General features: G+C 42.6%; 1 protein-coding gene across 2 annotated transcripts in view; it reads right to left on the bottom strand.

The window, feature by feature from the left end:
- Nucleotides 1-20181: 20181 nt before the first annotated feature.
- FLOT2 (flotillin 2) overlaps nucleotides 20182-26732 on the bottom strand; it is a 1587019-nt gene continuing 1580468 nt past the window's right edge. For both annotated transcript variants that reach the window (XM_044054428.1, XM_044054427.1), the window contains exon 11: nucleotides 20182-22470. In XM_044054428.1, coding sequence (XP_043910363.1) covers nucleotides 22432-22470 — 39 coding nt within the window. In that variant the 3' untranslated portion in view covers nucleotides 20182-22431. The remainder of the gene's footprint in view (nucleotides 22471-26732) is intronic.

The raw sequence follows: 26732 nt of genomic DNA on the forward strand, positions 1-26732 counted from the left end.
AAAGAATCCTATTACTCTCAGACTTCATCAGAATCATAAGGCAAAGTAATCTGGGAAGAATAAGACAAGGACCCCTCATCTGAGGAATTGGGTTCCTTGGCCCATTTGGAAGGTGTAGAAATCCAGTCATTAAAACTCTCAACGGGCACTCTGTAAAGTCCTACCATTTCCTCTGATAAAACTTAAGGTGTATGCTTAGTCTTTCTGGCTTTTCTTCGTAGGGATGTCAGCCCTAACAAAACCCCAGGGAGTAACCAGAACCTCTTCCTGACCAGAAAACATGGAATCCCTCTAGGGTCCTGCAAGATGATCAACCATGGTTACCCCTTGACATCAAGAGCAGACACCTGCAAAGCCTCAGAGGGCATGGGAAAAGGAGGATCTATGCTGGCCTTTGAGAGGATTGCAGCAGCGGAATCCAATCTAGACACCAGATGGCCTACAGAGCTATTACCCGTTTCTACAGAAACTCTCAGTGGAGGATAGAAAGCCAAAGAATCCAGTTGAGATTTTTTTGGCCTTCTTGCTTAATCGTACCTCGAGATTATAAGATTCCACCATCCTATCTTGGGATAACAGTTTAAGTCTCAGATTCTCATGTTAGCCAGGGAAGACAACTGATATCTAAGAGTCTTAGGCACAAATGCTTTATAAATGCTACAGGATGCTGGCCATGGGAAGCATCTCGACAAAAAAAAAAAAAAAAACACTGTTCATGATGATCCTTGTAACAAAAAGAAATACTGCCAGCCCTGCTATCTGGAATTTTGTAAATAATTATATGTCATTTGAGAATAGTAATATGATTTATACATAAGTGTGACAGAAGGAGATACTGCTAGCCCAGCTATCTGGAATTTTGTAAATAGTTACATGTCATATGTGAATATCAGCATAATGCAATTGCTTGTGTTACCACTATATTATAACTGTATGTTATGTGTGTACCAAATTGCTGGTACTAGTAGTATGTGTTGAACAGGGTTTGTACAGTACTGAGCTTAAAAGATGTATCCAGAGTGTATCCTACTGGAACATAGAAAATGAACTTGCAAAACTTCAGAAGAATAGGAAATTAAGTTACTTTACAGCTGGGCCATAAGAGATGTTATCTTTCAGTTTGTCAACAGGAGACAGGACGTCTATGCTAGAGGTCTCTCTCTGTTGCCTTGAAAAAGAGATAATTACTAGGCTTGAGATTTAGAAGTGCTTTATTGTTTTAGGACTTCCAGGATCTACCATCATTCGAGGAAAAGCCTTTATTTATGTGTTTTTCATAGGGAGATGTCAAATGCTGGTGGTTTCAGACAATGGGGGTTTAGCTTGGGAACTAAAGTCAGGTGACAAAAAAGTGATGTCATCCAAGCTAACCCAGCAGTAATATTTGATATTAAGGACAGAGAGAGGAGGGGGGGGGGTGATTTTGTATTTTGTCTTTGACCTGGAAACATCCACTCACCACTTCTGTCTGCTTGTTGTTCTGCAAATAAGTTAACTAGGGTACAGTAATTTCTCTTAGTTAGAGTTAGGAATATAGTGAAGTATAGCTTAGATGTTTTCTGTATCGGAGACTGCCCTGCATTATTGTTTTAATATTTCCTGTGATTTTGAACTCTGAAGTTATTGTGATTTACTGAGTATTCGCTTGTTCTTTTATTATTTATAATTAAACATATTTAAACCAATCTTTATGGCTGGTATGTGTGAGACATATTTATGCTCTGAGAGTACTTGCATATTTAGTTGGTACCACTGTGCAGGCCACTCCTAATAGCCTTGCTCTTGGTCAGACTACCATTTGGATTAATAGTAACATTACACAGTAAGATCGGACAACCCTTTGTTAACGGCTTTAAAGTAGCTGATAAGTACGGGGTTCTGGTGGCAGTGATAACTACATTATAGTCTGGGCAGAAGGGGGCATAGCTAGTAAACCTGTGCCAGCCTTTCCCAGTTTTGTGTGTGTGTGTGTGTGTGTGTGTGTGTGTGTGTGTGTGTGTGTGTGTGTAAAACAAATCTCCAAGACTGTGTGTGTACCAGCTACTTGGGCAGGGACACAAAGCACTGGTTGGACAGAGTGTGTTGGAGGACTTGGCTTGGAACCCTGGCTAAGGACTCAACTCTATAGCTGTGCCAGTCTTATTGGGGATCTGGAGAAAGAGGGAGAAACCAGCCCCAGACCGACTGTGGTCTCTGTGTGCTCTTAAGGGAAACTGCACTTTACTGTGTGTGTACTTGTCATCCTCCCAGTGTGTACATCCCCCCACTGTTGCCAGTGGTGAGGATTGAGGCTCCTTGATTATTGTGCCAGTGTTGGGGTGTCACAATCCTTATGGGGTATCTGCCGCCCACACTAACATTTTTCCTTCTTGCATTACATGAACTCTAGGTAACCACAAAAGAACAAGATCAAAGAAAAAAAGACCCCAGCAAGGCACTTATCTGCCACCTAGGTATTCATCACAGCAAAAGGGTGTTCAGACTGATAAACAATGATGGTGCTTGAACTTGCAGTAATGAAGTTCTGGGTAACTGTGTCCGCACATCAACTTTATACCCTACATTCTGAAGGGGGAGCATAAGTGTGATGTATGGCACATACAAGATCTAAAGGCTTTGGTATACTGGCTGGAAGTTGGGCTATCCTTGGCAGGAAATCCCTATGGTGAAGAATATTGCAAGAGTGATATAGAAGGAAATTGTAAGATCCTTTCCCCATTTTGTGGATTGTTAAAGAAAGGTTGATGAATAGCCTGATTGAGGGACATCTGGTTAACTACCTTAGGCATGAAGGATGGCTTAGCCCCGAGAGTCATCCTGCCTTTGTGAAAGATGAGAAAAGGGGGAACAGCAATGACAGCTTGTAATTTACAGACTCTGAGGTTGCCATTTGCCCTACACTAGATGTGATTCTGTCCATGCCCCTATAACTCATCCGAGACACCTGTGTGAACCTGTTGAAGAGGAGGAGGTGGTGGTGTGAATGGCAGATGACCTGTCCTTTCCAACAAAGCAGCTTTTTCTTGAGATAAAGGAGAAGGGGAATTAGGATGTTCAACGGGTAACAGTGTTGAATTTCAGGTACCATTGGATTTTTATGGTGGCTGCTATGAATCCCAAAATTCTTGGCAACTCCCTTGCAGAAAAATGGGTTGCAGAGGGCATGTTTTGCAAAAACTGGACAGAATGAACTTTCTCCTGGTGGAGGAAGGCATGCATTTTCTTTATGTCCAGTATGAAGCCCAGAAAATCCAGGTCCTGCATAGGGGCCATATACGATTTCTTTTGTAGATTACAGTGAAACCCAGACCAGTTAAGAGTTGGGGGGTAAAGAGTAGATGCGGAAGAATTATTTCTGAAGAGAAAACTTGGATGAGTAGGTTGCCCAGGTAAGGGAAATTTTGGATTCCATGAGTGCGTCAGAATGCCACTACTTTGTGGACACTCTTGCAGCTGTGGAAAGACAAAAATGCTGAGCAGTAAACTGAAAATGGGAGGAGTGCCAGAGGAAAACCCGAGGAATCTCCTGCAATAAGGATAAATAGGTATGTGTAAGTAGGTATTCTTCAGATCCAGTGACACTAAGGAAAATTGGGGGAGGATGAAAGGCAGAAGAATGTAAAGACAGCACTTTGAAAGTTGGCACCTTCAAGTAAGTGGTTAGGAGAGAGACAGGTCTAGGATGGGTCTTCACTGCCTTTCTTTTCTTGGCACTAGAAAAATCCTGGAGTAAAATTCTTTTCCCATAAAGTCCTTTGGGACTAGCTCAATGATACCCTGATTCAAGAGGTCTTGAATAATGGGGGCAAGAAAGGATATTTGGGTTGTGCGGAGGTTGTGCCATGCCTTTCAAGAGGGGAAATATTTTCATAGGGCATAGTATAACTGTCCTTATGACAGACAGGACTCACTTGCCTGTGATAATAGTTTCCCACCTGGCCAAGGAAGGCGACAGCACTTGGCTGAGAGGAGTAATGGTACTGAGAGAGCAGGGGAGGGGATAAGTCACAGAGTTTTGCCTGCAAATGGAAGCTTCTCCGCAGGAGTTTCACTGTGGGGTTTGTTTGAGTACCTTTTCCTATGAATTTTCTTTGTTTCTGAGCTGTCCTAGGGTCCTTTCTAATCACGGCGATAGGTTTTGATGGGTAGTTCCTGTGATATCTAGAATGTGAGAAGAGTAGAATCTGCCTGCGGTCACTCACAGTCTTAACCTCGTCTTGAAGAGACTAGCAGCCTAAGGACCAAACAGAAAGTCTTTGTCCTAGGGAGAATCTAGTAGTTTACATTTGACATCCTTAGGGAAAGGAAGACTGCAAAGCCATGCATATTTGTGAACAGATCCTAACTTTTCTTAGCTGCAGATCCAGTGGCAGCTGTCTTAGAAGCATCCACAGCATCGTAACTGCACTTAATGCTGTGTCTGGATATTTGAGTGGCCTGTGATAGTAGGCTCTGCATTTGTTGCATAGACTCTGCTTTACCCTAAATGCAAGGGTAGCAGAAGTGTAAACCTTCTTACCCCATCTATCCACAGTCCTGCTATGTCTGAATCTAGGGCATTAGCAGTCAGCAGTAGTTCAGAGGGTTTATCTGGAGAGAGAGATACTGCAGAGGAGTCTGCCACTGGTTTCTAGTACAAGTATTTTAGGTAATCAGGCAACTTGTAAAACCTTTCTGGTCTTTTAGGAGCTGGTGGTTGAGAATCAGTTGCAGAATAGGTGGACAGAAGAATGTCCTGGAAAGCCTTAATGACAGGAGGGTCTGGAAAAGGTGCAGTGGTCCTGGAAAGCCTTAATGACAGGAGGGTCTGGAAAAGGTGCAGTGGTACCCATTTTCAAAAGGCTGTAATATCTCAACATCACAGATTTTAATGGATTACCATTCAAAGTATTTCATCATGTTCTGGATAGTCTCCCCAAGGGAAGCTTCCTCAACAGGGGATTCAGCAGAGAGGGACTCCTCTTCATTGGAAGAGATTTGCCCTGGAGAGTACAGCTGAAAGGAATGAGCTAGTGAAAGGTCAAACTTGTAGTCTTGTTCTTCCTCAGAGGAAGAGGAAACCAAAGCAGGTTTTAAGGAGTAGTCTGTGGTTGTGGAGACTCAAAGAAGGGACGTTTCAAAGACATAGCAGCTTTGAAAAACAACAGTGAGAAAGATGTTCACTCCTTTTCCTTAGCTGTTGAGGGAGAGGCTACACACCTAGTATCTGTTTTTATTTTTTAGGTGCGACATCAGTCTGAAGTTCAGAACCCTGTCTTACTTTTATTGAAAAGCCTGGGACACCCCTTCCCTAACTAAAATTTGAAAGAAGTCATGAGGTCCCTTAGAGATAATGAGTGACGGTTCATCAGACATAGCAGTCCTTAAAGGCCTCAGGAGCCACACAAGCCTCCAATGGGATCTCAGTAGCAGGCAACTGAGATGCAACCTGGTATACCACATGTTCTAGAATCTCAGTGGGTACACCTGAATTTGAAAAAATATACTGCAGATCCGTTCTAAGCCTCTCTAGCTTTTTCTTCAGTGCAAGTGGAATGCCCAAGGATGCAGATTTCATCATCTTGTACTGGGCTAAGTGCCAGGGATCTTTACTGGAAGTGACTGGCTCCTAGGTGAAAGCGATGGAATCTACTAGATGCTTTGGCTGTTTTGATATGCAGATAGGCAATGTGAAGATCTATGCAGTACATCGAAATGTTTGCCTGTAAACAGACCAAAATGGACTGCTCCATGACCATCCTGAACTGGATCTTAATTACGAGACTGTTCAAATGACTTAGGCCCAGAATGGGCCACAGGTCCTTATTTTTCTTTCAAACCAAAACAAATCCCAAATAAAATTATGGCAGTCTGATTTGTTGGTACCTCTTGAATGGTAGTTCTATGGCTCAAAGTAGAATGCCCCTCTCTGCTGATTTTTGCTGTGTGGGGTGAAATATCTGGGGGGGGGGGTGGATGTTTCTGGTGGTCTTCTCAGAGTGGCAAGTAACTGTTGCACTAATTCCCTCTGGAAGTGATTCATAAGAGCGGTGTAAGTTCAAGGCCGCAAGCACGAAGGTCCCTGAACCATATGCCTATTTTCCTAATTTGTTCATTTCCCTGGATTTCTTATGGGAAGGGCAGACAGAAGCTGTATCCCTGGTCAGCTCTTTTCAGTTGCTGCTGCCACAATGATGGAATAAATTACATGACCCTTAGCTCAATGCGGTCTGTCCTTGGTGGGTTTAAAAATCTTGTCTGGCTTCCAAGGCACAGATTTGCAAGTGTTGGGCTCATGCCATGATATTTGCCTCAAGCTGTGCCAGAGATATGGTGCACATGTCAGTTATTTCTGCCTATCCTGACCTAATAAAAGGGAGGCTGTCCTACTGAAAAACCTCATTGTTGACTTACCTGGAATGACAATCCGCACCAAAACCACTGGGGCTGTGGAAGAGAAGCAATCTACATCAAAACTGATGCAATCCTTGGAACTTTTAAATCCAAAGAAGGTTCTGTATCCTCAGATCTTCTTTTCTATTGATTCGGATCTATGCTTTTCTGCCTGCTTGTCTTAGATTTTTTTCTGAGCTTACTGACGTCTGGATCTGGAGGCAAAAGCCCTTAGACTATGACTATCTTTCTTCTGTCTGAGAGAGCACAAGGCCCAAAGGCCTGGAAGAGGGAGCAACTGTCTGCAGCTTGTGCCATGTCTAAACATACAACTCACAAGATTCCATCCCAAGACACACAAGTTATGGCCACACTTCTGGCACTCTGAAACTTTTCTCATTATTCAAGATAAGGAACTCCACACACAAATCAATTAATAAGATATTCTGGAGTACATAAAAGGAATAGACACACTTCACACTTGTCTAACAATGATCTTTTAAGGAGATACTACCACCACCATTACTATCTAACATTTCATATACATGTGCAAATATACACACACACTGTGCAGAGATAAACTCTTAACCATGACTACTAATTTATGGATGGGAGAAGAATAACAGCAACAGTGGAATGTCTGATGCCAAAAAGAAGAAATAATTTGCACACACAAACTTCCCCAAAGGAAGAAAGGGGGCTCTTAAAAAAGGCTCTACACTAAAGTATGAACTTTTTTTTATAAGATGAAAAGGAGTACTTATCTAAAGCACACATCAGAGATGAACATTGTGGTGGTATTAAATGAGATCTGATGTAACTTCACATGCAAGGCGCATTATGGCAATATATGCATTTTCTGAAGGCTGTAGCCCTAATTTTGCTGGCTTAGATCTGACAAGCAGCTAAACAACCTTTAAAAGTCAGATCAAAATGACAGAATGAAAGGGATCTAGGGCCTATAACTGTAATGAGGAGAAAAAGCAGGTATCTTCAAGCAGGATACTGTGCAAGACTTTTTCCTAAATCTGGATCCATACCTTTGTGCTAATCCAGAACACATTAACTCTGGGATGGCAAAATAAACCCATCATTTACTGTAGTAAGACTGTTACTCCACTATGATGGAGGTTTACAGAAACCATTCTCCTTTTCAGTGACATAACACAGGAACCCAAAATCTACATGCCTTGAAGCTGCATAAATGACACTGGCAGGATAAATTCAGAAACTGGTTTAATTACTTCACAGAAGAGGGTGAAGGGATCACAGACCGATCCATACAAGATTTCTAAGCTTTTCGGTGCCATTACTGATGTCCAACTAAAGTCTGACCTAAATGTATTCCACAGTATTAAGAAACCCATCAAAACTAGGTCTATTGTACAGAATTAAAAAGTTCCTAACTATTGAATCATGACAGACACTTGCCCAGGCTTACCTCCTTCCTAACCTACTATATGGTTCTCAAATCCTAACTAACCTACAGTCAAACCTCCTCACAAAACTCCAAATCACCTACAATAAAGTAGCTAGATTTGCATCCAATAACCCACCAAGGACACATCACTGTCTTGTCCTTGCATCTCTAAAATGGCCGGAATTCCCTCACCATCTTCAATTTTTCCAACTTAGTCTCATTCACTCCATCATACACAAACCCTTCTCCTGCCTTTCCATCTTCACTTTAGTTCTCCCTATACATCCCCCCTTGAACTCTAAGAAACTCTGATTAATTTCACCTGGAAATCTACAACCCTAAGAACTCTTGTGGACAAAAGCTGTATAGTTATTGACCAGCCCTATCATGGAACAAACTTCCCATGTCTCTACGAAAAATAAATCCAGACACCCACCCGACTTCAAGAAAGCTCTAAAAAAACTACCTTAATGCTATCTGGACCTGTCATTGCAAATATCCTACTTGAACTCTCTATCATCTTCCATAATCCAACTCTTTCACTCTTCCTACCATGCTTTTTCTCTCTCTTACTTGCCATCATATCAGATTCTGCTTATCCCAACACTCTTCAGTATTTTTCTAATTCACTTCTTATTTATCCTCCTCACTAACTCTCTCTTCTTTCCCTTACTACTTACCTAACTCTCCTATTTTCCGATTTCCCCACCTTACCTCCCATTACAACTTGTATACATGCTTAATTTCCAATTCTATATTCCCCCCTTTCCTAACTAAATCTCTACCAACAGGTTTTTCTTCCTTGTACACTAACATTTACTGCTCAAATCTACTCCTTGAACCTCTGTTTTTTTCTAAAATCACTGTAAATAGATGCGTGCTCTTAATGTAGTTGGATAATCTCCATATGTTATTGATTTCTGCTTTTGTATCTCTCTAGCCTTTCTGACCTGTAATAAAATTGTGTTATTTTTGCTTAGAGTATTCATGTAGACTACTATTGCTTCTACTAGTTTCTGTTATGAAATAACTTGTTGTACTGAAGAGCTTTTCTCCCCGGACCTCCGCTGAAAAAGGGCTTTTTCTCAGTTGGACTATACCGGTTAACAAATATCAAATAAATAAATTTCAGACGCTATACAGCTTTCCTAAAAGAGGGCTCATCAGGTGGGCAACTACAGTGTTTCCTGACTCCAGGATCCTTAGAATCCTCTTGGCAGGGTAGACAGAGGAAGAGGGAAACATTCCATTTCCCTACTTCACACTCCAATATGAGATGGCCTGGACTCTCAAAATACAACACAACCATAAAAAAAAACAAATGGCAAATAGACAACAGGGTCCCAGCTCTTCAAACAGAACACTTTGGAATTGGTGCCTTGTTGCACAAGTTCTGCTTGGGGCTTAGAATGAGCAAACAGTGCACTTTATGGGCACACGTCTACATCCATCAAGACAGAACCAATGGCATGTGCACATAACATCTAGACCATCCCTGCGGGCCTACCTAGTGAAGTAGGAGATAGTAGTAGCCTTAACCCTAGCATATGAGCCTCATCTGACTTGTGGAAAGACAAGAGGAATACACATCCGGATCCTGAGTCTGATCACTGAACAACCACTTACTCAAGAACTGCATGCTGGGCAGCTGCTGTGAATCTCCAATGTGGAAAGGTCAGCACTGACATCCAGAGATGCACCCCAGCCCAAACGTAGATGCTGGGGGTGGTAAACTTCTTTCTTCATTCAAGCAACAGCTAATGGGTGCAAGATCAATCCTTTTCTAGTCAACAGATGGCTTGTGATTTGGAAAACACATGCTGGACCACAAAAAGACTGTGTAGGGGGCAGCCTTAAACAAATTCTGGCCTCTGGTATCTGCCTTAATCTGTGTGACTGAAACTAACCTAGTACTTGTACAAACAATTTGCCAGCCTACTCCTGTTGTGGTATGCTTCTGTACATCTGTCTTAAGGGTGGTAATGAAGGCTTCAAACATCTTTATCTCCTAGAGTCACAGCAGTGAAGCATTAATATCCGTGAAAGTGTTTTGAATCTCACACTTCTCCAAAGTACAGGTGTTTCTCACAGGTAATGCAGGCAACACAATGTGGATCCTGGCTTGTGACTCACTGCTCACAAAAACACTGTGAAGGTTCTGTTTTTTAGGCATTAAACACAAGAACATCCCAAAGCCATTAACAAAATCTAAGCAGTGTAATTTGTACGAAAGAAATTGGGAATATATGGAGTAAGCATAACACCATAGCATGGTCTTATGATGTACACAAGAAGGAAGCATGCATGCCCCTCCCCAAGTGCAGGAACTACAGAAATTTAAGAACTGAGCTGAAATAAAATATCAACAGAGGAGATTCTAAGTTACCTACTGAGAGGGGCTTTGAAATAAAGTCCACCTCTTGCAGGACAGAGAAATACAGTTGTGTACACTTACCATAAATGTAGATGTTCGAGTGTATTCACTGTTGCAGTCATCACACTTGGGTTATCTGCCTGCATGTAGCCCTCAGTCGGCCCGAATACCAGAGACTTAGTATTTCTGCATCAGTTGCTGTCGCTTCTGGACTGATGTCAGATCATCAAAACAGGCAGCCAACGTCATTACATCAGTTTTTCTTGCTCCAAATGTCAGGAGCACCCCAAATAGGGAGCTAAGTTATGATGGGAAAAACACCACCAGTAAAAAGTAAATACCAATAGCCCTGCAAGTGGTGAGGAATAGACATAGAGAGGAGGGAGAGAGACAGAGAGAGTGACAAGGGGGCTGGAGGGTAGGAAACCAGGACTGCAACAATGAATACACTCGAACATCTACATTTATGTAAGTGTACACAACTGTACTATGTTCTTCTTGTTTCACTGTTGCAGTCATCACACTTGGGTTGATTAACAAAGCTGAAGAAAGGGTGGATGCAGTCAAGAAGAGTTGGGGCTGGCTAGTATGCCCTGCAGGACTGCTGCTGCAAAACCTGCACTGGATGTGAAAAAGATAAGCAGGTGGTAATGCTTGGTGAAAGTGTGTACAGAACTCCAGGTAGCAGCTTCCAGAATGTCCCTGGTGAATGCTGCAGAGGTAGAAGTTGCCCTAGTGTAATATGTTCTGACCCACTGAGAGGTTGGTTTCCCATGGTGTTTGTAGCAGAAATGGGTAGTGTGCTATCCATTTGGAAATTGTTTGTTTTGAAATGGCCTTGCCCTCTGCCCCAGGTGCAAAACTGACTAATAACTGGTCAGATTTCCTGAAAGGCTTAGTCCTATCAAGGTATAATTTGAGCTGTCTGTGCATGTCCAAGGAGTGCAGATCTCTCCCCCCCCCTTTTTTTTTTTTTTTGAGGATTAGGGAAGAAGGTTGGCAAATGGATAGATTGGTTGAGAGCCACACTGGACACCACTTTAGGCATAAAGGAAGGGTTAGTCCTGAGGGAGACCCTGTCAGCATAAAAAATAATGAAGGGTTCCACAGCCATAAGTGCTTGTGAGTCAGACACTCTTCTAGCTGAAGTGATGGCCAGAAGCAAGGTTGTTTTCCAAGAGAGGAATTTTAACTCTGCTGACACTGCAGAATCATGGGGGGGGGGCGTGGGTTTTTCCAGTACAAAGTTAAGGTCCCAAGCAGGGGTAGGTGCTGTCCTTGGTGGCCTTAAGTTGTTTGCCCCTCTCAGGAACTGTTTGGTGAGAGGGTGAGAGAAGAGAAGTGGCTCAGTGTTGTAATGAGCTGATATGGCAGAGGCATGGATCTTAATGGAGAAGGATAGACCTCTGTGGAGTAGGTCTGCTAGGTAATCCAGGATTAGAGGTAAGGAGAGCAGTGCTGTGTCCTCTTCTTTAGACTGAATCCAGGAACAATACGTTTTCCACTTATCAGCATAGGATTTCCTGGTACTGGGTCTTCTGGCTTCAAGAATGATGTCCAGCACTTGCTTGCTTAGGATGGCCACTGGGGGAGAATTCAAGGAATAAGGCAGGCTGCAAGATTCAGGGTTTGCAGGTGTGGATGCAAGATATGTTCCCCCTGCTGAGTGAGGAGGGTTGGGATCTGGGGTAGGTGCCAGGGTGGCACCAGTGACGGGCTGCGCAGTATTGGGTACCACTGCTGGCGTGGCCAGTCCGGGGCAATTAGGATTGCCCTTGGTCTGTCCTGTCTTATCTTGAGTAATATTCTTGAGAGAAGAGGCAGAGGAGGGAATGCATAAATTGAGAGTTTTACCCACTGGAAGGATAGGGCATCCACTCTCCAGGCCCTGCTGTGAGGTGCCCTGGTGCAGAATATGCTGAGCTGGTGATTGCAGGGGGAGGCAAAGAGATCGACCTCTGGGGTCCCCCATTTCTGAATCAGAAGGTTGAAGGTGCTGGGCTCTAATTGCCACTTGTGTGGGTCTAGATTTCTGCTTAAGTCTGCCAGGGAGTTTTGCTTGCCTGGCACAATTGAGCTTGCAGATGGACCTGCATGTCCAATGCCATGTTCCACACGGCCATGGCTAGCCTGTAGAGTTGGTAAGAGTGGGTTCCCCCCTGCTCGTTGATGTACCACAGAACTGTGGTGTTGTCTGTTTTTATTAGCAGGTGTCCTGTGAGAGTAGGGATCTGAAAGCTGTCAGAGCGTGCTGCACAACTAGCATCTCTTTCTGGTTGATGTGCAGATGAAACTGACTTGGGCTCCAGTGGCCCTGAATGCACCTGCTGTCCATGTGAGCCCCCTAGGCATAGTCTGATGCATCTGTGGTTAGGGTCTGGGCGGCGTGGGGTACAGTAAAGGGCAGTCCCTTGTTGTGGTTGCATGCTGCTGCTCACCAAAGAAACTCTGTCCTTAGACAGGGTATGACAGGAATGACTGTTTCCAGGTCCTGAGAATGTTGTCACCAAAGACTTTTTAAATACCACTGAACTTTCCTCATATGCAGTCTGATGATATGGAATTAGTAGGATGCAAGAGGCCATGAACCCTAGGGCCTGCAGGATTTTCCTAGTGGATAGCTGGGTTCTGGTGGCCATTTGAGTAAAATAGTCTGTCAGATAGGCTTGTTTTTCTGGAGTGAGGAATGCCATCTGGGATGCTGTGTCCAAGCTTGCTCCCAGGAATACAATCTTTTGACTGGGGACTAGTATTGATTTATTTTCATTGATGGTGTACCCCAGGGAGGTTAGAAGGATTTTTTACAAATGTCAGGTGCTGCCTGAATCAGGCAGTCCAAGTACGGGTAAATTTGAATACTTCTCTGTCTGCAGTAAGCAATGGCTGAAGCCAGACATTTTGTGAATACTCTGGGAGCAGTGGATAAGACAAAGGAAAGTAGAGAGAACTGATAATGCATAGATCCTGCCCTGAAGCGAAGATATTTCCTGCATGACTACCTTACAGGGATGTGCAGATAGGCTTCTTTTAAGTGTAGGGTGACCAACTAGGCATCTTTGGCTAGCATAGGTAGAAGCTGCTGCAGGGTGAGCATTTTGAATTTTGGTACCACCAGAAAGGTGCTGAGAATAGAAAGCTCTAGGATTGGGCAACAAGTGCCCACTTTTCTGGGTACCAGGAAAAGTCTGGAATAGAATCCTTGACCTATCTGTTCCACAGGAACAGGCTGAATTGCCCTTATAAAGAGAAGGGATTGAACTTGGTTTTGTGCCTCTGCCCACTGGTTTGGAGGAAGGTCTGGGAACCCTTTTGGGGTTGGCAGTGAGTGGAAGTAGAATTTGTACCCCTGGGATACAAGGTTGAGGACGCATCAGTCTTTGGTGATGGACATACAGTTTTTTGCATGAAGGGCAAGTTGTCCTCCTAGGGGCACAAGGGGCTGGGCAGAGGTGGAGAGTGGAGGAGAGAATTCATTGTGAGGTCTTACCATAGGGAGGTGGCTTAGAACTCCCTACTTTGGGGGTGGGGGAACTCCATTGCTTGGATCTCTGCATACCCTAAGACTGTAGTCTGGGTGGTCTGTTTCCCCAGGGTCTAGTTTGAGATGGCCTAGAGGGGTCTTGAAATAACCTGTTTCTGTGCCTCTGCCCATTGATTTTTTGGCAGATCTGGCCAACCATTTGCCATTGGCAGAGTATGGAAATGGAATCTGTATCCCTGTGATACTATGTTTAGCACCCACTTGTCCTGGGTTATTAACTGCCAATTTTGAGCAAAAAGTGCTAATTTTCCCCCTAAGGGTGCTGCCAAAAGATAAGTGCTTGGTGCAGGCAGAGGGAAGTCATTGGGACTGTTTTCTGTAGGTTTGCGCTTTATCTCCTCCAGATTTGGAGGTAGAAGTGCCCCATTGCTTTGACCTGTATGAATCTTGTGCCTGGTATCTGGAACCCTTAGGGTGTCTGGATTTGCCCCTTTGAGCTCTACCTGACACAGGAAAGGACCAATTTTTTGTAGGCCAGTGTCTACTGAATTTTGGTGGCTGCACTTGTAAGAAGTCTTTCACAGTTTGCATAGACTTTGCTTTGTCTTCCATTTTCTATTAAACCTCTTCTGCGTTAATACCAAACAGAGTATCATGCTGTAAAGGTGCATCTAATAATTTAGCTTTAACATGATCAGGCAAATTTTGTTCCTTTAGCCAGGCATGCCTCCTAATCACAGATCCAGTAACTGTGGCCCTGCAGGAGGCCTCTAAGGAATCAAAACCACATTGCAAAATATGTTTTCCAACCTGTTCAGATGCATGCAATAATTCCTGCAATTCTTTATTTTCTGCACATTCAGAAATCAACATCATTTGCTGTTTCAGCAATCCCATAACATGTTGTTGATACTTCAGCATATGAAAGTGGTAGATTAAGGCCCTAATTGCCAAGGTTGCAGATGTATAAACATTTTTCCCCATCTATCCAGTGCCCTTGAATCTCTGTCAGAGGAGGTAGGATTTTTTGCTGTTGAGGCCTTAACTCCCTTTGGATCCTATGAAATCAATTCAGGATCAGCAGCAGGTTTTCTAAATAAAAATTTGTGAGAGTCAGGGACCCTGTAATATCTGTCAGGCTTGCTGCTTGCTGGGAGCCAGAGGTAAAGAGTCAGGGGTCAAGCTTGACTCCGAAAACACATCATCCACAATGTCTAAAACAGGGGGAATGGCTAATGGCCTGTGTTAAGGAAGAAGGAGGAAATCTCTGAGCCTCTTTTTTGATTCTCAGAAATCTTGACTCTCCCAGTGAAAATGCTCCCTCAAATTATGCAAGGTTTCTCCAAATGAATAATCCTCAGGAGGTGATGAAGATGGTATAGACTCCTCTGCATCAGAATCTTCATAGGGAGGTATAGATAAATTCCTGATCAGAAGAAGAATCAGAAGAAATAGAAACCTGATCTGAAGATTCATAATCAGTGTCTTGCCTAGGCCTCTTATCTAGAGGGGGATAGGAACCCCTGATCAAGGTAATAAGGTCTTCAGCCATTTTAATCATCGTTTTTTAGGCATAGAGGCCTGTGCATGTGGCTCATGCATCAGTTTTTTAGTTTTAGAAGTTGCTTTTGTCTTTGGTTTTGCAGCTGTTGTCGGTTTGATGTAAAAATGTTGAGGCCTGAATACACCCTCAGAAGCCGGTGCCTGCTCAGCAACTCCGGACCCATCCAAGGGAGATACATCCGTGGGTCCAATACCTTGAGTATCTCGCGGCATGCCGGACTCCACATGGGTGTCGGTAGGGGCCTCCGACTCGAAAGTAGCAGGTATCAGGGGCTGCGAAAGCGCCTCACTGAGTACTGGCAAACCGGCGACTGGCTTAGGAGAAGCTTTGTCGTCGGTTTTGGACCTAGACTGTCTCTCTCTGTCCTTTTCTTTGCATTTTTTATGTACTCCGGTGGTCAGATTGCTATCTGACAACATTTCTGGGTAGTTAAATCTGTTTCCAAAATACTTTGAGGCAAAAATATACCGACGCTTAATAGTGCGTTGGTTAAATCTAGCACAAAACCGACAGCCAGGCATGCTGTGATCAGGGCCTAGGCAAGGAATACAGTATAAATGGAAATCCTTATGAGGTATTTGCTTCCCACAAGTAATACAATTAACTTTTTCTGACATCGGAATGGAGCAAGAAAAAATTTTCCCCAACGGGGTACATAGCTTTAGTGAAGACTTCGGTTCTGAAACTCAAACTCGAATATTTCAGGAGTCGGCCAACCGGCACTTGCGAAATGCTTCTGCTTCGGGCATCACGCGGGAAGAAAGACTAAAGAAACTGGCGTCGGCTGCTTGTTTTATACCCCTGACAACCTGACGTCATGGAAGAGGAGACAGTAACCGACGCAGGACCCAAGACTTTGGAATTCAGGCCAACTGAGGGCAACCTGCCAGCAGATTACTCAAATGCAATGACTGCAACAGTGAAACACGAAGAACATCCACATTGCAAAGTATGTTTACCAACTTGCTCAGCAGAATGCATTAAATCCTGTAATTCTTTATGTTCAGTACAGTCAGGAATCAACATCATTTTCTGTTTAAGTGGTTCCATAATATGCTGCTGCTACTTTAACATATGAAACTGGCAATTTAAGGCCCTAATGGCCAAAGTAGCAGAAGTGCATACCTTCTTCCCCCATCTGTCCAAGGCCCTGGAATCTCTATCAGAGGGGTTAGGGGTTTTGGCAGCAATAGCCTTAAAGCCTTTTGGTCCTTGGGAAACAGTCTCTGGATTTGCAGTAGGATTCTTGAAGAGGAACTTGTGAAAGTCAGGTACTCTGTAATACCTGTCAGGTTTTCTGGGAGCTGGAGGTAAAGAGTCTGGGGCCAGGCTAGATTCTAAGAAGGCATCATCTACAATGTCCAGAACAGGAGGGATAGTTAAAGGCCTGTGTTGAGGGAGGACTAAGAATTCCCTAAGCCTCTTTTTGGAGTCAGAGTAATCCTGGATTTCCCACCGGAAATTCTCCCTAAGAGAGTGCAAGGTTTCACCAAAAGAAAAATCTTCTGGAGGGAAGCAGAGGGAATGGAATCCTCAGCATCAGAATCCTCATAGGTGGATAAGGGCAAATCCTGGTAATCAGAAGAAACAAGAAATTTCAGAATCCTAATCAGGAGAATCAGAAGGAAAATCAGTTCTAGGTCTCTTAGAGGGGGAAAGCCGGCTTCCCCTAATTAAATAATAAGGTCTTCAGCCATTCTAAGCATTTGTTTTTTAGGCATATGGGCCTGACCATGTGGTCTGGATGCCGGTTTTCTAGACGTGGGTAGAGTTTTAGGCCTTGATGAAGAAGATGGCGTTGATTTGAAATGCAAATCTGTAAGCCTGCACCCTCAGAAGCTGGTGCCAGCACAGCGGCTCCAGACCCATCCAAGGTAGAGACATCCGCAGGTTCCATAGTCAAGGAAGCATCTTGTGGCATACCAGAGTCTGAATGGGTCTCAGTAGAGGCCTGCGAATCTGAAGTAGAAGGTATCAGGGGCTGCAAAAGCGCCTCACTGAGTACCGGCGAACTGGCAACTGGCTTAACAGGTATCGTCGGCAGTTTTGGATCTATGCTGTCTCTGTCTTTATCTTTACATTTTTTCGAAATGTCGGTAGTCAGATGGCTTACCGAAGCCATTTCTGGATAGTTAAACAGAGTACCAAAATAATTTACTACAAAAATAGACCAATGACGAATAGTTTGGGAGTTGAATAAAGCACAAAACTGACAGCGAGGGACGTCATGGTCTGGGCCTAAGCAAGGAATGCAGTATGAATGAAAATCTTTATGAGGTATTTGCTTTCCACAGGTAATACAATTGTTAACTTTTACTGACATTGGTTAAGAGCAAGAAAAAGGATCCCCAATGGGGTACTTAGCTTTTTTGAAGACTTCGGTTCTGAAACTCAAAAACGAAAATTTCAGGAGTCAGCCGACTGGCACTTGCGAACTGCTTCTGCTTCGGGCACCGCGTGGCAAGAAAGACTGATGTAATGGTATCAGCTGCATGTTTTATACCCCTGACGACCTAATGTCATGGAAGAAAAGACAGCATCCGACGCAGGAATCCAAGACTTTGATATTCAGGCCGGCTGAGGGCTACCTGCAGGCAGATAACCCAAATGTAATGACTGCAACAGTGAAACATGAAGAACATCCACCTTATAAGAAGGATCATTAGCCTGAATTAATCTGAGCCAGACCCAGTAAACTACTCATGTCTAAGTTACTCTCAGGAGGAGAAAAATGTTTAGTTTTCTGTTATTTTTTGAAAGGAAAAATTAAGCCAGCAGTGTTATTAATGGCAGCATTGGCTTCCCCAGGGATGGGCACAACATACTTATCAAACAGGAAGCCTTCCATGTTCCCACTCCCAGGACTTACAGTATATCTCCCTTACACACTGAGCAGAAATCCCGACAACCGCAGAAGGCAAGCCTAACCCCAGTCCACAGTGGCTGTAGGTGCTACACCAGAGGGATGTTGGGTAAAAGATGAGCGGTTTGACGAACAAGCTAAGGCCACAGCAGTGTCACCCACCTGCATCTGAGGCAACCCGCTATCCTGCTTTGGTGGCAAAGGCAGACAATGAGAGTCCAGGTTTGTTCCATGGTCAAGCTGAAAATGGTACCTCTTACGTGGAGAAAACAAGCAGCACAGCCCAATAACAATATAAATACTTTAAAAGTCTCTCTCGTTTGCAAAAAAAAAAAAAAAAAAAAACAGTGGAAAGCACTTTAAAACACTTTGTCAGCCCCATAATAAAGTAATATAAACACAATATCTCCACAGAGAAAAATGTTTTTCAATTACTTTAAACAATTTCTTAACTGATAGGGAAAAAGTGCTTTCCCATTTAAAAGTACAGTTAAGTCTCATGAGAGTCTGTTAAGACACAGACTCCTAGCTTAAATATAACTTTCCTAAACAGGAATACAATTATTTTTAATGTGGAATCCTTTGTCCCAAAGAGAACTTATCTGCCCAGCAAAGGAACAGCGCAAGCAGATGACTGATCCTCAAAAGCCCATACAGAAACACTCTCTTCAAAAGCAGGACAGCTCTGAAGGGCTTACCACCCAAACCTGTCTGCTGACTAATGGTTTGTACTCATTGAAGGTGCTTTGAAGTTTTGGAAGCTGGCTGGCTGTCATATCCATGGCAGGATATAACCCACATAGTTAGGGATACTGCAGCAGGGATCAATATGATGAACATCTATGAAAATCTGCAAGTCTAACTCACAAATGTTGAGAAACTTTGCTAAGCTATTATGAACTTTTGGAACTTACAGTCCATATGGGTTCAGCATAATACCTTCAGAGTATCTACAAATGCAAAAGACCAAATTCCGTCCAGCTCCACGGCACAGAGGGAAGGAGCCCTGAAAGTGAGTTAGGTTCAACTAATAGACCAAATCCCTGAAACATTAATTGGGAGATAGAGATAGGACCTTTGGCTAGGAGTACAGCATCCCCCCAACCAGCTCAGACCAGACTCTAGTCTCAAGTAAAAACAGAGGTCATGTATCAACACAGTACCTTACCCTAAATCTGCCCTGATGTCACTGAGCATGGGGTGAGACTGTAGGTAGAGCATAAAATGTCTCCCACTGTTGTCCAAATGGCATCATACCAGGTTGTCCTGATCTCTGGTCTCCAAATCTTCTAATGGCACAACTTAAATGGAAGACCTTTTGGAAGCTAGTCATAAGAAAATAAATGGTAAGCCTATCTATGTGCAGCTACTGTCCCAGCAACCAAGCCCCCAATAAATATACAATGGGCACGCGAATGAGAAGTCAAAGGAGAGTGCTCTACAATGTTGAAGCCCTCCTGAATCCAGAAGCACAGGATGTGCTCATGGTGTAGAAAGGTGTGGATGGGGATGCAAGTAGTCTTTACATCAAGGAAGAACAAAAACTCATTTGATGAGAAAGGCTACTATACATGTACTTATTGAAAAGTACTTCTACTCAAACACTTCTTTCAGACTACCATACTTTAGAACAGGCCAGCTACACCACACTGTTATAAGGAAAGGGTTGCAAAACTAACTATATTAGGGGTTGTTATGTCAGGGAAATGAACACAGCATATTATGTCAGCAAATCTGGATGACAATATGGTATGAACAAGCTAGAAAATTCTTCAAGAACTTCTACTAGGCTTCTAATTTTTGATCACAGATGATCTGACAAAAGGTTTGTGCATCAACGGAGGAAAATGTTGAACTAGAAGTTACGAAAACGTGGAAAGGTGACAGCTGTACTGAAAGTTCATCTACGATGCTAATGAGAAAATAATCAATTCATCTGTATTAGGTGGAAGCATATTTTTGCTGATTTCTTCTGCTTCAACAACCTTCTTTGAAGGAAATCATAAACAATAATTTTTTGCAGGTTTTACTTTATGGGAAAGTTTTAAATCCAAACATGCCAACATAAATCCAACAAATGCCAATTTGTACACAGATGAAGGCTGAATGCGTGCAGACTGAAACATTTTTATTTTGAGTTTGTGTGTCGGTAGCACCAAACTGATCACAGGCTCATGCTCACTGATGCAGCCTTGGCATGTGTCTGTGGCAGTCTTTCAATGTAAAGGAAACCACAAAGTTAAAAACAAAACATAAGTCAATGTTTCTTACCAAAGCACATGCATACAAAAATCATTTTTTCTCTAAAAATGAAATACAAATATTACACATACATGTTTCACTTAAAAATTACTACTTTTAATATGCCGTTTCCAGTATAACCTTGGAACACTTCTAAACAGAACACGAGTAAAAGAAGGCTAAATATGTAAATGATATGTTTACATTAAAATATTTAAGGCCTTATAAGTTCTGCAGCAGTATGGCTTGGTTTACTGATTGTTTTAACAAACAAATTTAACTACTTACAGTTTTTGAAGGTGGATTATAACTGGAGGGGTGAAAAAGGGAATACATTTATGATCTTGGTTCAGTTCACCATTTAATAACAGCTGATGTTAACCAGTCTCCAGTATTAACTTGTCTGCTTTAGTGCAAGACTTCACTGTCTGCAACAGTTTGGATACCAAAGAAAGCCACTTGAATGCTGCTGTCTACAACATTCACATCTGGCCACTTCAAAGAAGCTACTCCACTGACAAACTCTAAAGCACTGTAAAGGTTGTACAATTCTTACTAATTGTTCATAGGGCAGCAAAAATCTATACATCCTGTTTTGGTTTTCCTCAACATTACATTGGATGCCAGCCCCCAAAACATGCATAAAAGAGGACTACAGAAAAACAACCTATTCTGGCACCTAAGAATCTAAATACTGCTATGATTTTCTGATTAATGACCCCAGTGTAGTACTTTGATTCAAAACCTTTCAGAAGCTGAAGGAATATAGACATCCCTCCACGCATATACAACAGGCACGCAAGCACTCTCTCTCTCTCTCCCCTAATGCCACTGCTTCATTTACAGAAAAGGCCAGTAATGTCACAGTTTAAGGAGTTGCTTGAGAAAAGAATAGTACAGTCTTGTAGTTCTATGCACAGATACTATTTTCACATCACCAACCACATACTGTGATTAGAAGGCTCATAAACATACAAGTTTGTTAAAAAAAAGGCTGCTGGGGCCTGAAGGACTCTGAAATGACACCCCTCTCACCTTCAGAATCTGGAATTGAGAATAAAAACCTCCCTGAGCTGTGTTCACTGTAGAAACCTACAACCATGTTGAGAACCTGACCTGTCTCACTCAGCACTGGCTATACTTCATTTTCCAAAGTACAACTGGGCATCTACGCCAGAGACAGGTCCAAAACGTTCTGCTCTCTCTTCAGAATAGTAGTATGTCATGACATGACCGAGATAAATGTGTGCAGAGTGGAGTGCAGTACTACATAAAAGGAGTAATTTGCCAGATCTCCTCATCAGCACAAGCTTATATATCAGTACAATGATACCGTAACGTTTTACAGTAGTAAGCACTGCCAACATCCTGATTACAACAACTGCTATCAAATACCTTTTATGCCTTTATAATTTGTAAGTTTCAACCGAATGAAAACAAAGATGCCTGTAACGCAATGCAGAGTCAGCACATGCTGCTGTATGCTGATGCCACTTGGATAAAGACTGCTCCTATATAAAAAAAGTGAAGCCACATTACATAGCATTTCATGGAACAATAAAACAGCACCTGTATCCTGGTCCACTTCTGTATTTGCATTTGTATCCTACTTTAATTCCTAAACTTTCCTCACTTTGACCAGAGTACTCTTGGCACTCCTCTGTCAGGTCTACCAATGCCTACAGTGGGATCTAGTGGTAAACTCAGAAGAAGACTTCCTTCTTTTTTTTACTCTCCCCAGGGTCTGAGTGAGGAAATCACTCAGACATGAAATGAAGGAGACTGCAAAGTAGATGACCAATCAAACCATACACATTAACAGCAGCTGCATTTTTTTATAATATGAAATTACAGATAGGCATTAAAATTTACAAGAAAGCACTCCATTTCTTTTAAATGGTCAAGTAAAAAGTAAACTATATTTGACACATCTTCCTTACTTAAAAAAACACACAAATAGTGTGCATGCAGAGTATTCTGGTCCTAAAAAGGGAAGGCACCAGAGGTTTAAAACAAATCCACCTTTTTGTTTGTAGGAAAAAAAAGTCAAACGTTTGAAGGCAGTTGATAAAAAGAGTGCATAACAGAGTGGTTTGTAGATTTGGATATTTCATTCTCATGCCTGGGTTGAGGTCATTTTCTGGATCAACGGAATCTGTAAGGAAAGAAAATACTATCATTAACTGGACTAGTTATCCTTTTAATCACTAGCAACTCCTGAAAGCACAGTAATAAAAATAGCACACAGATTCTTACTGTATTAGTTTATATCAGTTGACAGGACTCTCCTCAGAGGACATACAAGACTAGGTTTATCCCCTCCAATCCAGTTCAGCATGTTTACCTTGAAAGCATTCACAAATGGGGACATACATGCTCTCCATGCGAATGCCCATGCTATATTAACATATACAGTGGATATAAAAAGTGTACACACCCTTGTTAAAATGTCAGGTTTTTGTGATCTAAAAAAATGAGACCACAATAAATAATTTCAAAACTTTTCCCACCTTTAATGTGACCTATAACCTCTACAATTCAATTGAAAAACAAATCTGATAGGGGAAAAATATAAAAAATAAAAAAATGTACAATAAGCTGGTTGCATAAGTGTGTACACCCTTAAACTAATACTTTGTTGAAGCACCTTTTGATTTAATTACAACATTCAGTATTCTTGGGTAGAAGTCCATCAGCATGGCACATCTTGACTTGGCAATATTTGCCCACTCTTCCTTGCAAAAGTGCTCCAAATCTGTCAGATTGCGAAGGCATCTCTTGTGTACAACCCTCTTCAAGTCACCATACAGATTTTTTATTGGATTTAGGTCTGGGCTCTGGCTGGGCCATTCCAAAAATTTTCTTCTGGTGAAGCCATTCTTTTGTTGATTTGGATGTATGCTTGGGGTCGTTGTGTTGAAAGGTGAAATGCTTCTTCATCTTTTTAGCAGACGCCTGAAGGTTTGGGGCCAAAAGTGACTGGTATTTGGAACTGTTCATAATTCCCTCCACCTTGACTAAAGCCCCAGTTTCAGCTGAAGACAAGCAACCCCAAAGAATGATACTGCCACCACCATCCATGCTTCACTATGGGGATGGTGTTCTTTTGGTGATGTGAAGTGTTGTTTTTGTGCCAAACGTACCTTTTGGAATTGTGGCCAAAAAGTTCAACCTTGGTCTCATCAGACCATAACACATTTTCCTGCATGCTTTTGGGAGACTTGATGTATTGTTTTGCAAATTTTAGCCAGGCCTGGATGTTTTTCTGTGTAAGAAAAGGCTTTTGTCTTGCAACCCTACTCCATAGTCCAGACAAATGGAGAATATGGGAGATTGTGGTCACATGTTGTGCACAACCAGTACTTGCCAGAAATTCCTGCAGCTCCTTCAGTGTTGCTGTACGTCTCTTGGCAGCCTCCCAGACCAGTTTTCATCTTGTCTTTTCATCAAGTTTGGAGGGACGTCTAGTTCTTTGCAATGTCACTGTTGTCCCATATTTTCTCCACTTTTTGATGACAGCCTTCACTGTGTTCCATGGTACATCCAATGCTATGGAAATTTTTTTGTACCCTTCTCCTGACACCTTTCAAAAGTAAGATTCCTTTCATGCTTTGTAAGCTCTCTGCGAACCATGGCTTTTGCTGTAGCAGGCAACTGAGTACATGTCAAGAAAATCCTACTAGGACAGCTGAACTTTATTTGGGGTTAATCAGAGTATCTTTAATTGATGTCAGGTGTGTAGCCAAGAAGACTGAATGCTGAAATTAAATCAAAAGGTGCTTCAACAAAGTACTAGTTTAAGGGTGTGCGCACTTATGCAACCAGCTTATTGTACGTTTTTTTTATATTTTCCCCCAACAGATGTTTGTTTTTCAAGTGAATTGTACAGGTTATAGGTCACATTAAAGGTGGGAAAAGATTTGAAATTATTTATTGTGGTCTCATTTTTTATATCACAAAAACCTAGCATTTTAACATGGGTGTGTAAACATTTTATATCCACTGTACACGCCAGACTTAAAGGGAACTCCACAAAGCAGCCGATGGATGAAGACACCATACACGGACAGTTGAAACAGCCGTGTTCCTCTATGATGGATCCCCATACAGACCATCTGATATGGCAGAAGTCTATCTGTTAAATCTGTAAATGGAGACGCTCCTTTGTGGGTCCAAGACCGGGTTGAATCCCAGGAAGGAAACCTTCAGTAAGAAAGAAACTGTTGGAAAGGCCCCAAAAGGCAAATTTCTGCAGTCTGGAAGTACAACATGTCACAACTCCTGGAAACACCGTCCATGTAGCTATGCTTAGTGAATGTGAATCAATGACCATGTGGCTATGCACTAATATGCACAAAGATATTTCTGAAGCAAGCTCAAGCATTAGATGAGTACAGTTGTGTACACTTACCATAAATGTAGATGCTCGAGTTTATTCAATGTTGCAGTCATCGCATTAGGGTTATCCTTGCCAGGGTGGCCCTCGGCCAGCCCGAATACCAGAGACTTAGTGTTTCTGCGTCGGTTGCTGTTGTTTGAGGACTGACGTCAGGTCATCAGTGGTATAAAGTAAGGCAGCCAGTGCCATTACATCAGTTTTTCTTGCCCTAACCTGTCAAGAGCCTCCTAGGTAGGAGGCCAGGTTCTGGTGGAAGAAGCCCAGCAGTGGAAAATAAATACCAATATGTCCCTTGTAAGGAAAGGTGAAAGTACAGTTTTGTACCTACCATAAATGTAGATGTCCGATAGGAATGCATCTGCAGTCCTTACAAATGGGTTGTCCTGTCGTCAGGCAGCCCTTCGGTCGGCCGGATTCCAAAGTCTGGGTCTGGCTTCGGCTGGTGTCGCACTTCACCAGACGTCATCGCTGCAGTTTTTCGGGTATAAAGGCATCAGCCGACGCCATTTTCCTCAGTGTTTCTTGCCCCAGATGCCAGGTGCCCTCTTGGATGGCTAAATTTGGATAAATGCCAATGCTTCCAAATAATAGAGAGCAAACACATAAAATAAGCATGTATGTACATATATACAAACAAATACACCATAATAGATCCCCCCAAGCTAGCTGAAGGATGGCAAATACCCTAGGAGTACCACAGAGGGGAAGGTGGGTGGGTAATCCTGACTGCAGATGCATTCCTATCGGACATCTACATTTATGGTAGGTACAAAACTGTACTGTCTCCTTCAAGGATGCATCTGCAGTCCTTACAAATGGGTAGAATACCAAAGCTAAACTAGGGGAGGAGGAAAAAAGGAGAGATTATGGTGTAGTTAGGATCCCTTGCAAAACAGCAGTGGCAAAACCTGCTCGGGATCTAGAGTATAGAGGCAAATTATAATGCTTGGCAAATGTATGCACGGAGCTCCAAGTAGCAGCCTCTAGAATGTCCTTGGTAGCCACTCCTCGTAAGAAGGCTGTGGTAGTGGCTGTAGCCCTTGTGGAGTGAGGCCTGATGTTCTCTGGAGTTTTCTTTCCATGGTAGGAGTAACAAAATCTAATGCAATTTCCTATCCATTTGGAGATTGTCTGTTTTGAAATTGGTTTTCCTTCCTTTCCTGTTGCATATGCTACCAGAAGCTGGTCAGTTTTTCTATTGGACTTGGTCCTGTCCAGGTAGTAGCGTAATTGTCTATGTACATCCAAGGTATGCAAGAGCCTTTCTCCCCTGTTCTGTGGGTTGGGGAAGAATGTAGGTAGGTGGATAGCCTGGTTTAAAGACACTCTGGATACCATCTTAGGCATGAATGTAGGATTTGTTCTCATGGACACTCTATCTTGATGGAAGATCAGGAAGGGTTGCACTGCCATTAATGCCTGTAGTTCAGAGACCCTTCTTGCTGAAGTTATTGCCAGCAGGAAAGCAGTTTTCCAGGATAAGTATTGTAATTCTGCTGTTGCTGCTGGTTCAAAAGGAGGAAGAGTCAATTTTTCTAGCACAAAGTTCAAGTCCCATGCTGGCAATGGTGGTTTCCTGGGAGGTTTTACATTTTTAATTCCTCTCAGAAACTGTCTGAGCAGAGGATGAGAGAAGACAGGAGGATCCAAGCTGTATTCTGCTGAAATAGCTGATGCATGTATCTTGATGGAAGAATAGGACAGGCCTGCATGGAAGAGCTCTGCCAAGTACTCCAGGATGTTGGCTATGTTTACCAGTGCCACATCTTTTCCCTTTGCAGTACTCCAAATGAGATATCTTTTCCATTTTGCTGCATAATTCTTTCTTGTTGAAGGCCTACGAGCCTCCAGGATTATGTCTTTAACCCTTTGGGATAAATTTGGGTTAACTGCTGTTATGTAATGTTCCAGGCTGTTAGCTGCAGAGTTTTCAGGTTTGGATGCAGGATGTTGTAGTTGTTCTGTGTTAACAGTAATGGTATCAGGGGTAGTATCCATATTTGTTCCCGAGACATGCT

Source organism: Protopterus annectens, chromosome 13.part0 (assembly GCF_019279795.1).
Source record: "Protopterus annectens isolate FY-2018-M chromosome 13.part0, PAN1.0, whole genome shotgun sequence".
In the NCBI taxonomy this organism is placed as follows: Eukaryota; Metazoa; Chordata; order Ceratodontiformes; family Protopteridae; genus Protopterus; species Protopterus annectens.